This window comes from Hesperophylax consimilis, chromosome 5 (assembly GCF_061612785.1).
Source record: "Hesperophylax consimilis isolate HC1 chromosome 5, BYU_Hcon_1.0, whole genome shotgun sequence".
Taxonomy (NCBI): domain Eukaryota; kingdom Metazoa; phylum Arthropoda; class Insecta; order Trichoptera; family Limnephilidae; genus Hesperophylax; species Hesperophylax consimilis.
Genome location: NC_142840.1, coordinates 19,758,976 through 19,777,609, shown reverse-complemented (window position 1 = coordinate 19,777,609; position 18,634 = coordinate 19,758,976). Strand labels below are relative to the sequence as shown.

Sequence of the window (18,634 nt, the reverse complement as noted above, 5' to 3'; positions counted from 1 at the left end):
TGACCCTGATAATGCTAATCAAAATGCTGCTATTTTCATTTCTACATGTTCAGCATATCTCAATTTTTCATTCTTTTAGAAGAGTCATAGGACCTCGTTTTATATGTAGAATAACAAGCGAAAACCCGTGAAAAATCACGGGATATTGTTATTGTAGGATTTGTGAAGCTGAAAGTATTATTTTTATTATTATTAAAAATATATTTACTCAGAATCATTGCCTTTAAAAACAAACGTTGTCATTTTGAGAGACTATCAGAAATTGACATTTAACCATCACCGTTAGTAGTAAACATGAAAAATTACTTCATCTGTCAAAAACTTTAACAAAAGGAAAAAACATTTTAAATACGGAATTATCAATTAATTAATTAAAATTAAATAATTTTGGTAAATACTTGTATTGTTCTTAAATTAGTTCCAATATTGAAAATTACACTTAAAGTAAAAGCAAATCAAGGTTCTAGAGTTAATTTAACCGGAACCACAACCGAAATTAGTAGTTTTATAGAAACGTAAAGCCATTTCAAGAAATAAATGTATTAACTACAATGCGTATACAGACAATTATATTATTATTGAACAGAATAATTTGGGGGAATCGCTATCGTGAATAATGGCTTCTTGTTTAATTTTTTTTCTTCATCTTTTGACTGTATTCAAAAATACTACTGTGTAATATACGTATCGTGTTATACAAAAAACTTAAACACGGAAGCATTGATTTCAGAAACTTAGAAATACTTTATTTATTTTCATTATGAATGGATTATTGTTATTGCCAAGTCGTGAAAAACCTCACTTAAGTAGCTATAGATTACCCAACAAAGATCATTCAACATTCAATCATGATAAAAGAATGGCAATAGCTAATGATTTGATGTTAGTTATTATTGTTAATGCCAAAAGTGAAGTCTAGCCTCACATAATCCTGCCACTGAGAACTCTATTCTATATACCACAATGATTATAACGGAGAGTTTACAACGGATCCATCAGTGGTTTGCCTCACAAATATACCCAACAGTCGGCAGATATTCGCCTCAGCCCGCAGGCTTTGATTCATTTGCGAGACAAAATGCTGAGGAAATAAAACGGCAGATTAAAGTCCAGACATTCTTAAAGTGACGGAAATTTGAGTCTGGGAGTCAATTGGATTTAACGCACATGTTTAAAACTCTAATGGTACGTTTACATTTGCGAACCGAAACGCGAGCCGAGCCACGAATTACGGGAAGGGAACGAAGCAAGTGCAAGCGGCGTTTCACGCCATAATTTTATATTTAACTCGGCAGTGCAGCTCGCGTATGTATACGTAGCATTAGAGAATCCTAAAAAACATTCCTGGTTTATAATAATTAGCTAGTTTCACCTCCCGGGTCCGCGTGGATTATTATTATTACTTTATTAACTGGATTTAGTAGGTTAGGTTAGGTTAAAAAAATTCATCGTTTGTAATGACTTTAAAAGTGTGTTGAATAGTCACTGTGTTGAGTTAGCATGGAACCTGCTGGACAGCTGAAAATAGTAATTATACATAGAAATTTTAAATAGAGAATATTTTGCAAATTTCGTGGCGTCAGAGGTTTTAGAGTAAGCTTGTAAACCGATTTTTTGCTTAAAAATTAAGTAATCACAAAATTTCAGATGCTTTTTACAATAATTGTCCAGTACATTCATGTTCTTTCATTCAATTTTGAAAGCAAGAAGTTAATAACGGTTTTATTTCTTAAATTACAGGTACCATCCTACCTGGACGTTTATAGTATGAAATATACCCTCCAATATTAATGTTTTTTCAAATGTATTATCACTACAGCCGAAGTCGATACCATGACTTATTCAGAGTAGCAAAAGGCAAAACCGACGTCCTGGCAAAGCATAGCATGACGAGGGGAGTGGTGCTGTTGAACGAACTAGCAAAGAATTTGGATGTAAGTGACTATTCTCTAAATGACCTAAAACAATTATTGAAGAGTAACTTACCCAAATGCTGATATGTAAAATTGTACTGTAAGTGGAATGAATGTTCTGTTGTACAAAAAAAAATCATTTAATAAATTTCATCGACATTAATTTTTTATCGTTTTTAATATGACATTTGTTTTCCTGTTATTGCTAATTCTTTATCTCTTTTTAGACAATTGAAAATTGAGACATTTGAAATACTTTTATATTTATGCGCCACGGTTCATAAACCTCCATGCGTAATGGCGACTATATATAGCGAGCTAAAAATAAAATATATATCACATTATTGCCGTAATGTGGTAATGTGATAGAGGTGAATTGTAAACCGTTCAAACTTTAAACAGTTTCAAATTAGGTTTCCTTAACGGTTAAAGCTGTTGTACCTAACTAGTTTTTTTAATAATCCATCTATAGAATATAATAGCATTGTCATATCATTAAATTATAATAAATAAATATCACAATTATTCATGAGAGGAGTTCTTTTAGCACGATGCAATTTTCGGAAGATACATACAAGTGACTGAGCTCGGTACTAGAACGCTGGAATGTTCGTCTTCCTTTCACGTATGTTTTGGATATTCATCTTTTCTTAGTGAAAATTAAATGACGCCTACTGAAGGAGCAAATGTAGATAAATTCCTGTTAGATTGCATTCACATCAGAATAATAGAGATAAACAAAATTAAAAACACTAATTTCATTCGTAACTCCATCTATCTGTCTGTAATTCCGGTTCAATGAACTCTAGAACTAGGATGTGCTTTCTAATAAAGCGATAAATCAATAAAGGCTGCCTTATAATATAATATTTTAACAGAAAATCATTTCCATTTTCTTTTTCGAAATCGGAATTTTAATAAATACCTTGTGTTTTATAAATAAAACACCTGTCGGCGGGAACAAAATGCCAGGAGCACACACATATATATAACAGGGTAATTAGTATTAATTTCCGCAGTGGCCTAAAAAAATAAAAGTCAAAACGTGAACCTGCCGACAAGAACAAAATACTAGGAGCACAGAAATATGAACGGGTATCTCCGTTTGGTTATTAGGTATTAACATTTATTGCTCGGTGACAGTAGTTGTTAGAAATCAAAGTACTGTAGGTACTAGTAAATAGCTTCTTACTCACAACTGATTCCGTATGATTGAATGAGTCAATGAGCCTCTCCCACGTGCTATTAAATCAATCGAGCGTCACATTATTCATTTATATAGCTTCTCCAGCCCTCTTCAAATCAGACATGGGCCATTTATATTATTCGGAATATTTTGACATTGATAATAGGCCAGCTCGAATATCCCACAAGGTAGAAATAATGTTACTTTACATTTGATTGAGCGGGCCATTCATGGCATCATCTGTAAAAAGTAACAATTATGTCATTTCAAAAAATTGTGTTACAAAGGCTTACATTATTATCATTATGTTAGAATGTTAACGGCTGATGACATAAGCCAAACTGACAAACAAATTTAAGTAAAATGTAACACAAAAAATATAAAATTCTGTGAACTAAGATGTTAAATACATGAAAATCGCTTGAAAATATCCATCAATCCATAAAGAGATGCATTATTTTCGATTTACGGCAATTAATAGGTAATTTTATTTTTAAATCTTACAGGTCAAAAGAGTGTCCCTGTCAGGCACAGTGAAAAGACAGCGGAACTTTATTGCCACCTGGTTGGGAATCATTGTGAGGCGCCTTAATTAGGTAGTAGGCTGTAGGAGGGGATTTACTAATGAGGGTCTTAAAGAGTCCACATGAAGGAATAAAAACAGAGGTAGCTCGTACATGCGAGCCGTATCACACAAAAACGAGGCGAAGAAACCACCCACAACAATCAACAACAACTGTGAAAGGTGACCACTCTTGTTCGCCGAATTTCGCATAAGTGCACCCGTGCATAGGGGGTCAATGCTGCTAGTTCCTTTGAGCCACTCCATGGAAATACCTGTAATATCTTCGATTGAATCATTGATTTCGTTATACCTTTATGTGATCGAAAAAAACATTGCTAGTAGTAGCCGGCGAGCCTATGAACTAATAAGGTTTTTAACTTATCCTCAGGCTTAATCTTCTATTTGCCTCCACATTGATAATTAAGATCCAACATTATATCTATGTTAGACCTATTTCAGTCCCAAAGGTTCGGTTGGAGGTAAGGGTATGTTTGTTTTCGTAATATAAATAAGATAAATTAAGAAGATAATCCTCACCCCGCTTTGCTTGAAATATTGTAACACATTTGCCCTTTCCGTCGTTTCTTATTATTTACCGGACCAACGGTGTCAATTTTCCTTTCAATCAATCAAAATTAATTAAGTAATTAAAACACAGCATTTCATAGACATATCCGATACTAGATTCCGAATTCTCACGATATTATTAATTTCATGGACTAAAATTATGAACAATTCTTCAATCCATTTATCACCCATTTTGAACAATAATTAAGTAAAGTAAGGAACTTTAAATTTGATCGTAACTCAATATAATTTGGGGTCTACTTCATGGCTAACATTAATCGACCCAACGTGACGTTGATTAAAATAAAAATCAATGAATAAATTTTAAATTGCGGCTTCCTGTGTGCAAAAAATACATTTGGATCGCTTCCGCTGCATTTTTTTGGAACGAGACTTCCAAAATTAGCGATGATTTCCTTAGTGGCCAAATGCTAACCGTAAACCGAACCAATCTATTCAGAGATGAATAAATTATGAATACGTAATTACTGGGCTTGGCTAGTGTCAGAATTCGGACTTGCGATTATATTCTTTGACGTGTGTTTTTTTTGCTTTACCGCTTGTCTGTTACTTTATGCAGTCAGTTGTTTGAGATAAATCAGGTCATCTATTTTCGAATGAAGGAGGGAGGCCGATGCTGCGAGCTAGATCAACATTTTTTTGATACAAAACAAGTTTTTGCAATATTGTAAACGTTTGTATAATGTCATGTTTGGATTCTAATATAATTTCGGCTGTGTTTTTTCGGACTTGGCCAAACGACCGTACCTTGGAAACCTGTTCGGTTTATAGTTTTAGGCGATAGCCGGAGTGTTACGAGTTGTGTTGCTTCTTTCGTAATGATCGACATTATTAAAACATATAAAGCTTTACAGTTTATGGCACATTATTATTTATGATGATCTGATGTTATGGAATCTTCAAAACACTGATAATAAACTGTATCTTATTCAGACATCTCGAGTACCCTCATGTTCAAAAGTATGTCGTAAATTATATTATTGTATTTATTTTGGCAGAGGAAAAAGCTCTACTGCTGGCATTTTGGAGAACCCACCTCCAATATAAGGTTATTAAAATAACATTTGCTTTGTAAGTCGTTTATATTAATTAGTATGTATGCTTCGTATACCTGTATATAATGTACAATACAAGTTCTTTTTACAATAATAACAGATCCACACCCCACGTGTTATCTTCCTCTCCTGTTTATTATTCCTCTAATTACACCTGCACTATTTCTTACTTTCCTACTTCTTCTGACCTCCAAACACACTCAAAATTTTCTCCGACTATTAGTACCACTACTCTAACTTGTTTTCTCTTCAAAATAATCTGCGTGACTAAAACAAATTCATTACTTTTGTTTGGTGCATTGTGAGAATGAAACATGGTCATATAATAGACACAACATAGAAGTATAAATGATATCTGTGAGGCAAACATAAACCTCCCAAATATCATTTCTACTTCTAGCAGCAGCCGTATTCTGATTTACGATTGCGGATATCCGAAAAAATACAATACAAGACTGATGGCGTAATTAATATTTGTTATTATTTATAATATAATATATATAAATGGTTCCATGCAGTGGCGGTTCTTCCCTTAGGTCAATTGGTGTTTGACACCCCAAAATAATAAGACAACAATAATAATGTGTGGGATAGCTCGGATATTACTTCTAATCTGGTGTCATGTTGTTATCTTGATGTTCCTTCCCAAGCCGATCAATTAGAGGTAGAAGGTAGAAGTAGTCGGGTTCGCCCCACGGAACTAGTTGAAAACTAACTATGGCTGGGTGCATAGAATGTGAAAGAATATTATACAAGGCTTGATTATTTTAATCAAATTGTTGTCAGTTATAGTTACCTAATATAAGTTGACAGACATCCATTCCTCGACGCCGTTGTCATCGTTGGGGATTTTGTGATGAGGATTTTTTGGTTGTGTGTGGATTTAATATTCATAAATTATCCTTTTATTGTCAAACGCTTTCTTTGACAGTGTTATATCTCTGCTTACTTGCAGATTTCTGTGTTGGGAACTCTTTGAAAAAGTAAAAGGTTCTTTACTATAATTGCGTTTTATTTACGTTACAATAACTAAGTCTGGATTTAGCTACACTGTTCATTACCCGAGGGTTGGTAATTCTCTGTTTCTAGAAGCTTGAAGTCCGACAATGATACCCCACAGGCAATTGCTACACTCTAGTGACATCTGTCGGACTCTGGAGTAAGCTTTCTGACTAGTGCCATCTATCGCTTGAATACCTAACTTTTTACCATACATCACAGAAAGGAAACTAAATTACTTTGGATCTTGGATCTACATATAAAAATAAAAATAAATTATACATTACTTAGGATTGAAGTGTCAATTTTATTTTTGATATCTACGAAAAAATGTGTTATAGAAATGATGATTTACTATTAAAGACGAACTAAATTGCAAAGAAATATATACCTTGCTTTTTTATTTCTTAAGTGATTATCGCACAAGTCTCCCAACTGCTTCCAACCGTCTGGAGCCAGTGGGACTATGCATCCCCAATGGGGGTACCGATCTTAAAAGTTGCCTGGCTTTTAAGATCTGGTCAGACCATTCAATCAACGTTTAAGAAGCAAACTAATCTAGGAGTATGGTTAACGTCTATTAGGTTAGGTTAGGTACATAACAATACTGTTCGTTCAAATGGTTACTTCTTGACGGCAATTTATCTTATATTGATAACTAGGAAAATTTTAAGGAAGACCTCCGGCTCAATGGCAATGCATAATAAACCAATATTTTTTTTAACCTTTTCTGACCAATGTTTTTTTTTGTAACAATGTGCTTACAAAAATGGTGATCTCACTCTCATTAGTGGCGTCACATGACGGTCACACGTGTAATCCGTTACATTAATATTCATAATAATTCACTTTTTTAGACTACAGGATTCAAATCCAACTATTTTTGGAGGCTGTAAAAACTATGACATCATGTTTCGTAACCGTTATAACACCTGAAATTAACTAACAAGAAAATAGATGGAAAATTAAACTTGATTACACTGGAATCTATATTAATGCAAATTGCACCTCTACTCTGTTTACAGAGAGCTAATCACAAATTAAACTAAATGACATGTGACTTACAATAATTTGGGAACATATGCTTTACTCATGGGCTTTGCTAATAAACATTTTTTAATGTACGTGAATGATGGTTGTTTAGCAGTAGTTAAAATTTTTAAAACATCTTTATTAGTAAGGTTTGTAATAGGTAGTAGTTAAAACCATTCTAACTAAATAACTAACTATCACGCCGTGTCCCCGCAGGGGTAGACAGAGAGGACACAACCCGGTCTTGGAGCACACTCCTTGCCTTATTCACATTCATACATCGTCTCATATTTATGATTCTGACCCTTGACATGGCCCGACTCAAGTTTCGTTGAACGTGCTATGTTTTCATCGGGCGTCGCCAACTTCTTCCACCATTCATATATTTACGTCATTTTTCAGAAGTGAATTTTGTATTTATAAGATTACTTCTTACGCGAATACCAACTAATACGAGTGAGTTGGATAGAGGCATGACCAATGCGTATGTGTTTTGATGCTGAAGAGAATGGGGAGGAGAAGGAGATAGGAAAGATGAAGCCTGGAAAGTGTCTGAATATCCTGATCCCTTATGTAGACACTTTTTTTTCACTAGGGCGATACTGAGAGTACCTACCACTCTGGAAAGACATTTTAAACTATAATGCATTTATAAGTGAACAGAGTATAGCTTCTTGTTAGCTATTAGCTATTAATCATTTCTCTGTATACTCAAAATTACTAACTTACTAACTTACTAACTTACTTACTCTGTATTGTTAAAATTTTTAAATTATCTTTCTATATTTTGTTATTACTGTTTGTACTGTTTTTCTTATATTAACGAGCACTCCTTCAAAAAAAACAAGCACCAGTTTACATTAGGAAAGAATATAATATCACACAAAATTATACGTTGCAAAATAATGTAAACAAAAAAATAATACTATCTAATATAGAAAAAATATACATGTATAATATTTATTGTTAATTGTATCACGTTTATATTCTTATTTTAAAAATATCCACCAGACAGAAGTGGTTTTTCCTTATTTTGCTTATATGTAGGTATTGCATGAAATGACAGAATATCATTCGGTTTTCCGTTGTTGACAATAAATTTAATAAATGCAATTAGTTGATTATTTTACTTCATTTTATTACATACGTTTTTAGTAATGATGACATCATGTGACAACCTACACAATACAGTGTAATAATTTCACACACTCCATGCGGGCACTTTAGAAATAATATTATTGTTCATATCCACGGAAATGTTAAATTTACATTATGCATAGCTTGTACAGCTGGTGGCCTAGCCTGCATAAAATGTTTATGCAATTTCCATATTACATTTACGATCGGCTAAATTCAATAATTTATAATATTGTATAATACAAGTTGTATTGTATTATGCGACCATTGTGTCTCGGTGCTTGCATAATAAAGGTCACTGCTGGGATATTCGATTCATTACATTAGATTAGATCAATGGTTCTCAACCGGTGATCCTCAAAACACTAGTGTTTAGTGTTCCGTGAACCTGTTACAATAATTGTTCAGCGACATTATTAAAGGGTCAGTGGCGGTTCATAATGAGACAGGAGAGGCTGTGCCTCCCATAAAAAAAGAGAAGAAAAGGGGAAAAAGATGAAACTGAAGCTCTAGCTCACTGAAAAGTCGCGGACCGCCACTGGTATCCAAGATATGATAAAACTTGAATTTAATATTTTCCAATTTATACGAGTATGTTGTGCCTTAAAGTTAATTCAATTTAAATATTTCCCATTAATATTTTCGTATTTCAACTTGGAGTGCTTGTCTTTATGTAACTCACCCTCTTGGAAAACTGTTGGCCAAACTTTGAGAAATTTTTGATTGTCGTCCAAACAAAATACTCAGCTTTCCACGGGGCAGTGAAATATTAATTTTAATATATTATAACATTTGCATGAGTTGAGTTTTTAGCATAAAATCTAAAAACAAATACGAAGAAATGAGGGTCCGTAGCATTGTCACATAGTATTGTAGAAGTATAAGGACACTAGGCACAGGCAAATCATTTAAAGAGACCCTTAGTTGTGAAGTGGTGATTGGATGGATAAAAATAATTCAATTTTATAATAATTTTGTAAGGAAGCTGAAGAATGAAACAAAAAAACATAAATAGTCTAAATTTAAACGAAATCGACTAATATCGCTAGACACCGCGGGGTAAAAGGAAACTGCGGGCGGGTGTTCTAAACTAATTAAAAAAGTTTCTTGAAACTATCGACGCCAAATGCGTATTCTTTAAAATAATTCACGTGCACCAGTTTTTGTAAATGAATTATTAAAGTTTTTGTGTTTTTACTGTTACGATTATAATATGTATTGAATTGTTCTGCATTTTTTCTGAAATCAAATAGTGGCTTCAAATAGTGGCTTCAAATATGTTAAGAACCACTGAATAAAATATTATAAAATGTACTAATGTGCAACAAACAATACAGAATACACTACGTACATATATTATAAAAATACCCATAACCTCGGCGTCAGATCTTCCTGTTACAAATTGCTGTCTCCAATCTCCACGCTTAATGAAGAGTGGAGAATGAAATTATTCTTTCTTGCTCTTCCAAATGATTTAAAAATTTACAGCAACTCCTTGGCTATCGAAGCAAATTTATTATATGATATGAAAGACAGGAGTAGTCGACCAGACTCTTTCAAAGTTTTAGTGTATTTTAATGATAAATTTATTTATTTTACAATAATGTTTTCGTATTGTTCTCAATTTTTTGATCAATAAAATAAACAATCGTAATTTATTGTTCGTTTATTGAATACTCGTCAAAATATGAAACATTACCTCATGGGTCTATAGCCTTTTAAATACAAGGTTTTTGGGTAGGTCTGTACAATAGAACAATACGTTGTGTGTAAGTATATCTAATAGTCTTTATATTTTTACTCGTAAAATCCGAGGCTTAATAAATTACTTAAATGACTAATTACTTATAGAAGTACATATTTAAATACTATTACGTAATAAAATAAAGGAGTAATTTTTTTATCTGTTTTTTGAAAACAGTTCTTTTCAAAGACTTTCGAAACAAGTTATAAGATAACCTACTTGTTGGACAAAATCAAATGCATTTTTAGTTGGCAAATTTATGAACGTTCTTGACCTGTGATCTTTGACCTTCGCTTCGGCGTGATCAGAATAATGATTATTCCCTGAGATATTTCTGACAGTTGACACGAACAAATATTGGCACACATCATGTGTGTCTGTATCATTTATAAATATACTCAATTACCTCAGACGAACACAGGCATATGTACCAAATGACATCATCTTATGCAAATTAGCCAATGGTTCGTGAATATCTAATAACATAGGTGTTCAATCCAACCTTATGCATTTATACATTTCTATAAATACATGAAGTTGTATCATGGTGTCATAATATCATTGCTGTTCTGACTCAACCTCGTATCTACAAAATCATGTTTTCGCAGGAGTTGAAAAACTGTATATTCTGCTAACCTCTAGTGCAGTGGTTCTTAACCTTGTTGGAGGTACTGCCCCCCACCAGTTTCATGTGCGGATTCACCGAACCTTTCTTAATTGGAAAAATAAAATATGATTTTTTCAAATTCAAAACATAGGTGGACAAAATGAACAAACCATTAAAACATTTTGTGAACTCCTGCAACTTATAAACATACATACACCCACAGTAACAACACGACAAAATACAATATTCTACAGCAGCACACATAAGCGTAACTACATTGCCCACTCTCCGATACAACGACTTCACACCATGGGAAATCATTACTTGGGTGATATTGACATATTCAATACCAACTTGGCAAGTTTTGTGGATCATTTAAAACATTTATTTCAACAATACTCCTAAACACATCATGTAAACCAAAGATATTAGATGTAAACCTACAAAAAGCTGTAATTTTCTGTTTTTGTTTCTTGTGTTTGTATGACTTGTTGCATAGATTTTATCAAATGTAATTTTATTCTTATTTTTTATGTTTCAAAATATCTGTCAAATTAAAATTATACTACCAACCATGTAAAAGCCCTCTGGGCGTTAAATAAATAAATAAAATAAAAATAAACATGATTTTCACACAAAAATTATATTTGTTATACATGTGAATCCATATTGTACATATTCGTTTGACCACTTTTGTATGAAGGGATTCAAGTATAAAGAAAGTATCACACAACGTACCATCACAACAGTTACAATTTGACTACTGGGCACACCAAATTCCCTGCAGCACAGATAGGCCAAGCGATGTTGCGTGATCACCTGCAGGCAATGACGGACAAGCGGGTCGTGTCATTACGAATCAAATGAGTCGAGGGTGTATCTTGACCTCCGCCGAACCCTCGAGACTAAATCACCGAACCCTTGGGGTTCGATCGACCCCAGGTTAAGAACCACTGCTCTAGTGTGCCGACGCGCGACGTACCCAAAATACACAATCAAAAAAATTACTTCGCTTAAGTATTCTGGGGAAACTGCTTATGGTAGATTATATTATATTTATATAAACGTATAAACCCATTCATTATATGGTAACATGTTCCAATTTACAGTAAAAACAAATTAACGTAAATAGAATCAATCAACTGGCGGACAGCGAAAATTTATCGTCGGCGTACCAAGAGTTGAATCATTTTAAAGCAATGTTTTTCTTTACTTTATGAAATCTTATAATATTTTTAATATTAATTCAATTAACCCCTAGAGACTGGAGCCCTGCATTTGCAGTGTTGAATTATCGTGCAAATAATAGAAGAAGAAGATAAAAAGATTATAAGGGTTCAATTCCTAGTTAAGTTTTATTTTTCTATTCTTGTTCTGTTTCATGTTTCGTTTAAATTTATTAGTATTATCTACTTTTTCAATAAAATAAAAATGTGTTAATTAATATAATCAACTGAAAGATGGTAGACGATTATTTTTAATTACTGGAAATAGACTATCGTACCAAAGAAATGTATACAGTCTAATTAATTATTCATGCTGACATTATTCAAATGATGTTATGATTACGGTTTAATTTGACATTAATGAATTGTTTATGGTTAACCGCGTGGATTTACTATCTATAGCGAGTCGTCCTTGTTTACTCGCCATAGATAACAATATGAGTCCTTTATAGGATGATCCTCGAGGAGTCATTGGGTTTGAGGGAATGCAGTCTGACCACTGATAATGATGCATTATTTCTGAGTCACGCAGACTGGTCTGGTCAGTTGTGCGTCACTGAGTTCCCCGTATCCAAACGTCATTTTGCTTCTTATCACAAAGGAGTATAATGATTAACATCCTTTGTAAATATATATTTTAGCGTCTGCCCACGTGTACATACGCAATTTCTATAGTATATATATATATTGTGTACATACAGGGTGTTAAGAGACGTATCTGTATGTACATAACTTCAACCAGTGATTCCTGGACATATTTGGAGTAAAAAATGTAAATAAAAACCCGACCCTAACTAACTGTACAATATCTACTGATTTAGCTTCTGAAAAATTGTAAAAAACTGAAGATGGCTGTGGTAGGCTGAAACCGGTAACGGTTAAATATTTTAAAAAGTGAATAAAAGTTTTCAATTGTTTTAATAAATCAAAAATGACATCGGGGATCAAAATGTCACCTACATTTCTTACTCCAAACAACCTCAAGCAACGGTCAAAAATAAAAATAAAATAAATGATAAAATTATTTTTTTCAAATCACCAATCACTTAACATCTTGTATACAGGGTGTATCGGCATGTACCCGACAAACTTTAACCAGCTTTTCCTAAGCACATTTGGAGTAAAAAATGTTATGGGCACTTTGCTGTCCGGTAACATTTTTTTTCAATAAAAAATTTACTATTCATATTTTCACCACATCACATTGTACCACAAAATTGTAAAAAAACTGAAGATGGCTGTGGTAGGCTGAAACTGGTAACGGTTAAAAATTTTAAAAATTGAATAAAAGTTTTCAATTGTTTTAATAAATCAAAAATGTCATCGGTGATCGAAATGTTACCTACATTTCTTACTCCAAACAACCTCAAGCAACGGTCAAAAATAAAAATAAAATAAATGATAAAAAATTTAATTTTTTCAAATCACTAATCACTTAACATCTTGTATACAGGGTGTATCGGCACGTACCCGACAAACTTTAACCAGCTTTTCCTTAGCACATTTGGAGTAAAAAATGTTATGGGCACTTTGCTGTCCGGTAACATTTTTTTTCAATTAAAAACAAAAAATGATAAAAACAATCCACACTCCGTCACTGTCATTGGCATTGTTTCTCGTGTTCAACAGCTGTTATTAGCAAGTGTGTCAAAAAGCGTGTTCGCTCTTTCATACACACTAAATAATAATAGCTAAAAATGAGACGAATGGTGCCATGCCATTTCGTTGTGATCGTAAAAGCGCGCTAATGTAGGTACGTACGTATATTATTCAACGAAACTCGAATAAAATATTGCCAGGACGTGGGTTTTCAAACTTTGACAAAGGATAAAACAGTGGTGACATGTGGCGAAAATATGAATAGTAAATTTGTTGTGCCCATAACATTTTTTACTCCAAATGTGCTAAGGAATAGCTGGTTAAAGTTTGTCGGGTACGTGCCGATACAGCCTGTATATGTATAAACATGAATCAAACATTTTATGCGTATTTCAATTTAAATATTAAGTAGGTACTTGAATTTAAAATTATTATCAAATTTAATAGTATAATCATTAAGTTCTGCAAGTATTTTTTGGCTTTTGTTATTGTTACAGCTGTTTCGGCTTTCAATACCATTTTCAAACTGTAAATTTAAAAAAACCCATTTATTATGATGGTTTGTTATGTTAACATTACTGGGCTATGTTTTGATTTTTTTATTTGATAATTTTTCTCTATTCTTTTTTAAAATTTCCACCATGGAGTAGGAGCGGAACTGTTGTAGCAGGAATGTTGATGCCTGACCAGGGCAATAAAAATACTATAGTCCTTTTATATTCCTGTTGAAACGAGATCATTTACCTGGTTTCGTATGTATACTTACATGAGAAACATTATTATTTGCATTATGTGGGGCTCGTAACGTTCTTCTATTGTGAATTTTGGGCAAAATCAATACTCCCCATCGTCTTAATTTCCCTATAGCGTGTTCCGGTAACATAAAAATATCTCGCAACTCCGGGGGCAGCTCGCGTCAACTCAACCTACGACGTGCGTCATATTATGTAAATCGCAATGAAGTTACCGCCTTTCTTACGCCGAACAATTTCACATAGTTATTTGTTTACGTAATATTGCACCTTCCATTGAAAAGAATTCGCAATTATGGATAAATCAATCATGGAAAATTAGGTATCTACCCACTACCTTCTAACTAATACCTATTAATTAATTTATTTATTTATTGGACAATTTGTATAGCGCCGCTTTTGTGAGATATCACCTCAGGGACGCTTAACAGTTGATGCAGGTATTACAAAAAATATAAATATTACAAAAATAAAGTTAAGTTAAGTAAAATGAAGAACAGCAACATATGACACGAAGATAGAACATGGAGTTTCTGCAGCAAGAATTCTAGGTGGTGAAGAAACTGGACCAGCTGCTGCAACGACAGGTACAACGCGTCCACCAACAGTACCAGCACGAAGTTCGTCTTCCGTCCAGGTATGTGTCTGCTGCTAATAAAGCGCTGACACAATATCTTCACAAAGATAACAGACCTTGGAATGAATTCCAGGAGATGACCGGATAGTTGTGGGCGTGTTCGTGTCCCCAAAGTAAGCTCAGTTTTTCTTTACTTCTGGTGAAATTGATAAGAAATTTGAAATATCAACATTCTTTCGTGAACACTTATTCAATTTCTTTAACCTGTCTGGGGCCTAGGAGTGGATTTAGATTTCTAGAGATTACGTATTCAGTGCTAAACTTTAAACGAATCATTCATTTGTGTGCCGTAATGATTCTTTGAAAACGATGTAGGTTCTCTGAACTTCAGGAAGGCAATAATTATATCTACCTCAATTAATGTTGACTTTTTTTCTTTTTAGTCGAGTAATTAATCGTTATTATTATAAAAACCTAATACTAATGCCTCGTTTAACGTAATGGGATCGGCTCCATAAAACAATTACCTATAATAATTAAACACAAGACAACATCGACGAATGTTTAAAAAATGCTTATGTAAAATCTTCCTTCTCACACGTCTTGTGTGAAAACGAAAAAGACAGATAATAATATTAATAATATTTGGCTAATTTATATAGCACCGTTTTCGTGAGAAATCACCTCAAGGGCGCTGTACAAACATATTTCTTAAATAGTTAATGTAATATCTTGGTACTAAAATGATGACTTCACATAAGACCAATATCTGGAGCTACTATTTATAGGAAACTTCGTTATTCGACAAAAAATGCATAGAAAAGCTATACCTACTGATTAGGGTTTGCAAATCCCACACGCTTTTCAATCCCCGCGGGATTGCAGGAAAGAGTTTAGAAATCCAGCAAGATTTACGGGATTTTTAACAACGGGTAATATTGTGAAAACCATAGACTAACGAGAGTCCTCTCACCCATACGTGAACGGACATTAAATTTGTGCGCGCAATAGCCCAGAAGCGGAAAACGCTTCCACACTAGTTGGTGGGACTATCAACAAGAAGTTGTAATTTATCTGACGGCATCTCCCTCCGATAACTCCATTCTCACTAAGGGACATCTCTTTCTTCAAAGTAGATTCTAAGTCTTAAAGTTTCCAAGCTTTTTCCGATGCTTCCTAGCATCAAGATGAGTTCCGCTTTCAATGTCAAATATTCATGCCGCTAATCACAAACGTGTGCAAATCAAAACAGCGTGTTTTAGTGTAATCCCGCAGATCCACGGAATCAAATATTGCTGTAATCCCGGGGGATTGCGGAATGCGGTATTGTGGGATTGAAAACCCTAATACTGACGGTGTAAGGGGTAAGTAGGTACGATTTTGTAGTTACACAATATTAAATATTGCTAAATAAGTCAATTTAAACATTATTGAATTAATTCAAAATAAAATTGTTCATCTAAAAATTCCACATTTTGGTGCTGTATTATAATAAACCAATCAATCGTAAAGCACTCAAGAACACCATCCTTATAAACTTCACACATACATTAATATTCCCACATTACCATGTTTTATACTATTGAATAAAATATTCATCCCCTACTTTCTTGAAGATAATTCTATAGATAGATAAATAGTCCTGGGGGGGCGGGGGGTGGTTTACCCTCACTCTGTACTTCAGTGGGCTGGGGTCGTTATTATGATCGCCACAAATAATAGATGTTTGTAGAATATTCCTTGCGTCGTGCAGTAACACATCTGTTAACGAAGCTGTTTAGGACAAGAAAAGTTTTATTATGTTTTAACGATGAAAACAAATTCATTGAGTGTTTTTTAAGTGCTGCGCGACACAAGCTGGTGTAATTATGAAATTTTAAAAGTCCATTTTGAACATGGAGATGTCAAGACTTTTATTTTGATTTTAAGAAAGACTACATCCCGAACTACGAAAAATCTGACAATGTTTGAAAAACTCATCATAATATCATCATTATAAGCAGAAAATGTTGCTTGTGCAATGATGGAGGACTTGGCTACCAATTGAATAAAATGAATTGAACTCACTTTGGGTTCCCGACACATTTGTTCACCCGGCATCTAATTGGATTTTTTTCCTGTTTGACAAAGTTAATTCTGTGTGTCTTATATTGGTTGTTATACAAGATTATTTAAAAAAAATTATCTTCGTTCTTACTAACTGATCCAAACTCAACTGGCAGCTGGCAGCGTCCGTATGAAATAAAATAAAAATAGATTCATTAGAATAACATACCTAGTATTTTAGCTGCAAGGGGAATCGAGCTCATTATAATTTCTAGACTCAAAACCAAAATCTTACCCCATTATGCTGTATAATGTACGTAACTTATAGCATGCTCTAATAATGCCAAGTATTTATAAAGAAAAAAAACATTTTTGTGAAACACAATGTCTCATATAATCGGGATACCAGAGTAGTATTCTTTTACCTTTGACCGCCAAGCATTTCTTTTATGGCGGAGGGCGATGAACGGGTCACTGCTCCACAACAAGGTATGGATATTATATACCTCATAGTTAACCCTTTCCTTACCAGAGTTCTTCTGGAGGAACACGAAGGAAAATATTTAATTTCTCTTGATTTTACGAACCAAATAGCCCCGAATTTCGCATATCGCTTGAGGAAGATATTGCTTATAAGGAATAGAACAAATGTCGCACTGGAAACCCATAATATTACTGTTATTTCGAATTAAAAACGCGTGTTTTGCAGCTTTTAACGGTTTGACATTTCTCGGATTTCAACATTATTTTAAAGGTAAGATATCGCATATTTCTGTGGAAAAAAATTATTATATTGTATATACATGTCTAATCTGATATGTTAATATGATTTCCATTAAAAAACATTGGTTTTTCATTTGGTTTTCGGTCATAACATTCATGTTCCTGAGCTGGCACTTTGGTCGTTCGTGGATGTTTTTCATAGAAATCTTTCTTTGGCCTTTAATATTGTTTTACTTGTTTTTATTTGATTCTTTCAAGATATATTAATTTATTTTATTATTTTCCGGTAGACTTTAACTTATTTTATTCATTTTTATAGATGGAGCATCGTGGTTTGACACATGAGGAGATCACAGTGATTCTGGAAGGAGATATTTCCGACGTGGAGTTGGAGTTGGAAGATGAAGATGAAGAGGGCTGGTCAGTTGAATATTTCCAATATGCTGCAGAGGAAACCAATGTGGAGACATTGAGCCAAGCTTTTGGAATGGATGTGGAAGTCCATGTAAGTACTTTTGTCATTATTTCTTATTTTTATATTACAGCAATTATTGCGTTTGAAGTAGATTTAAGTATGAACAAATTTGGGTTTTAAATGAAACCATAAAATATATATTTTTAATTATAGACTTTGGAAGAGAGGCAGCAGCCAGTGGAAGACGAGCCAGAGTCCTGGACCGTGCCGCAAGGACATCCCAGTGAAGCCTCAGCTTCCCATGGACGGAGAACCGATCTACGGTGGATCAAGAAAGATGTCGATCATGTGGACTCCTACTGTGATGTTACTTTCTCAAAACCACCACTGGATATGTCTGTTCTACAATATTTTTTATGTTTCATAGATGAAAATATTATAAAAAATACTTTTGAGCAGACAAATTTGTA

At 33.6% G+C, this 18,634-nt stretch overlaps 3 protein-coding genes across 4 annotated transcripts in view; 2 read left to right on the top strand and 1 right to left on the bottom strand.

The window, feature by feature from the left end:
- Window positions 1–10,910, bottom strand: part of LOC149423623 (whey acidic protein-like) — a 64,613-nt gene extending 53,703 nt beyond the window's left edge. Inside the window, exon 1 of the mRNA XM_089632272.1 lies at window positions 10,856–10,910. Coding sequence (XP_089488398.1) covers window positions 10,856–10,910 — 55 coding nt within the window. The remainder of the gene's footprint in view (window positions 1–10,855) is intronic.
- SP1173 (major facilitator superfamily domain-containing protein SP1173) overlaps window positions 1–18,634 on the top strand; it is a 156,532-nt gene that overhangs the window by 29,037 nt on the left and 108,861 nt on the right. The window lies entirely within an intron of this gene.
- Window positions 18,069–18,634, top strand: part of LOC149423622 (uncharacterized) — a 46,581-nt gene continuing 46,015 nt past the window's right edge. The window contains exons 1-2 of the mRNA XM_089632271.1: window positions 18,069–18,254; window positions 18,378–18,559. Coding sequence (XP_089488397.1) covers window positions 18,069–18,254; window positions 18,378–18,559 — 368 coding nt within the window. The remainder of the gene's footprint in view (window positions 18,255–18,377; window positions 18,560–18,634) is intronic.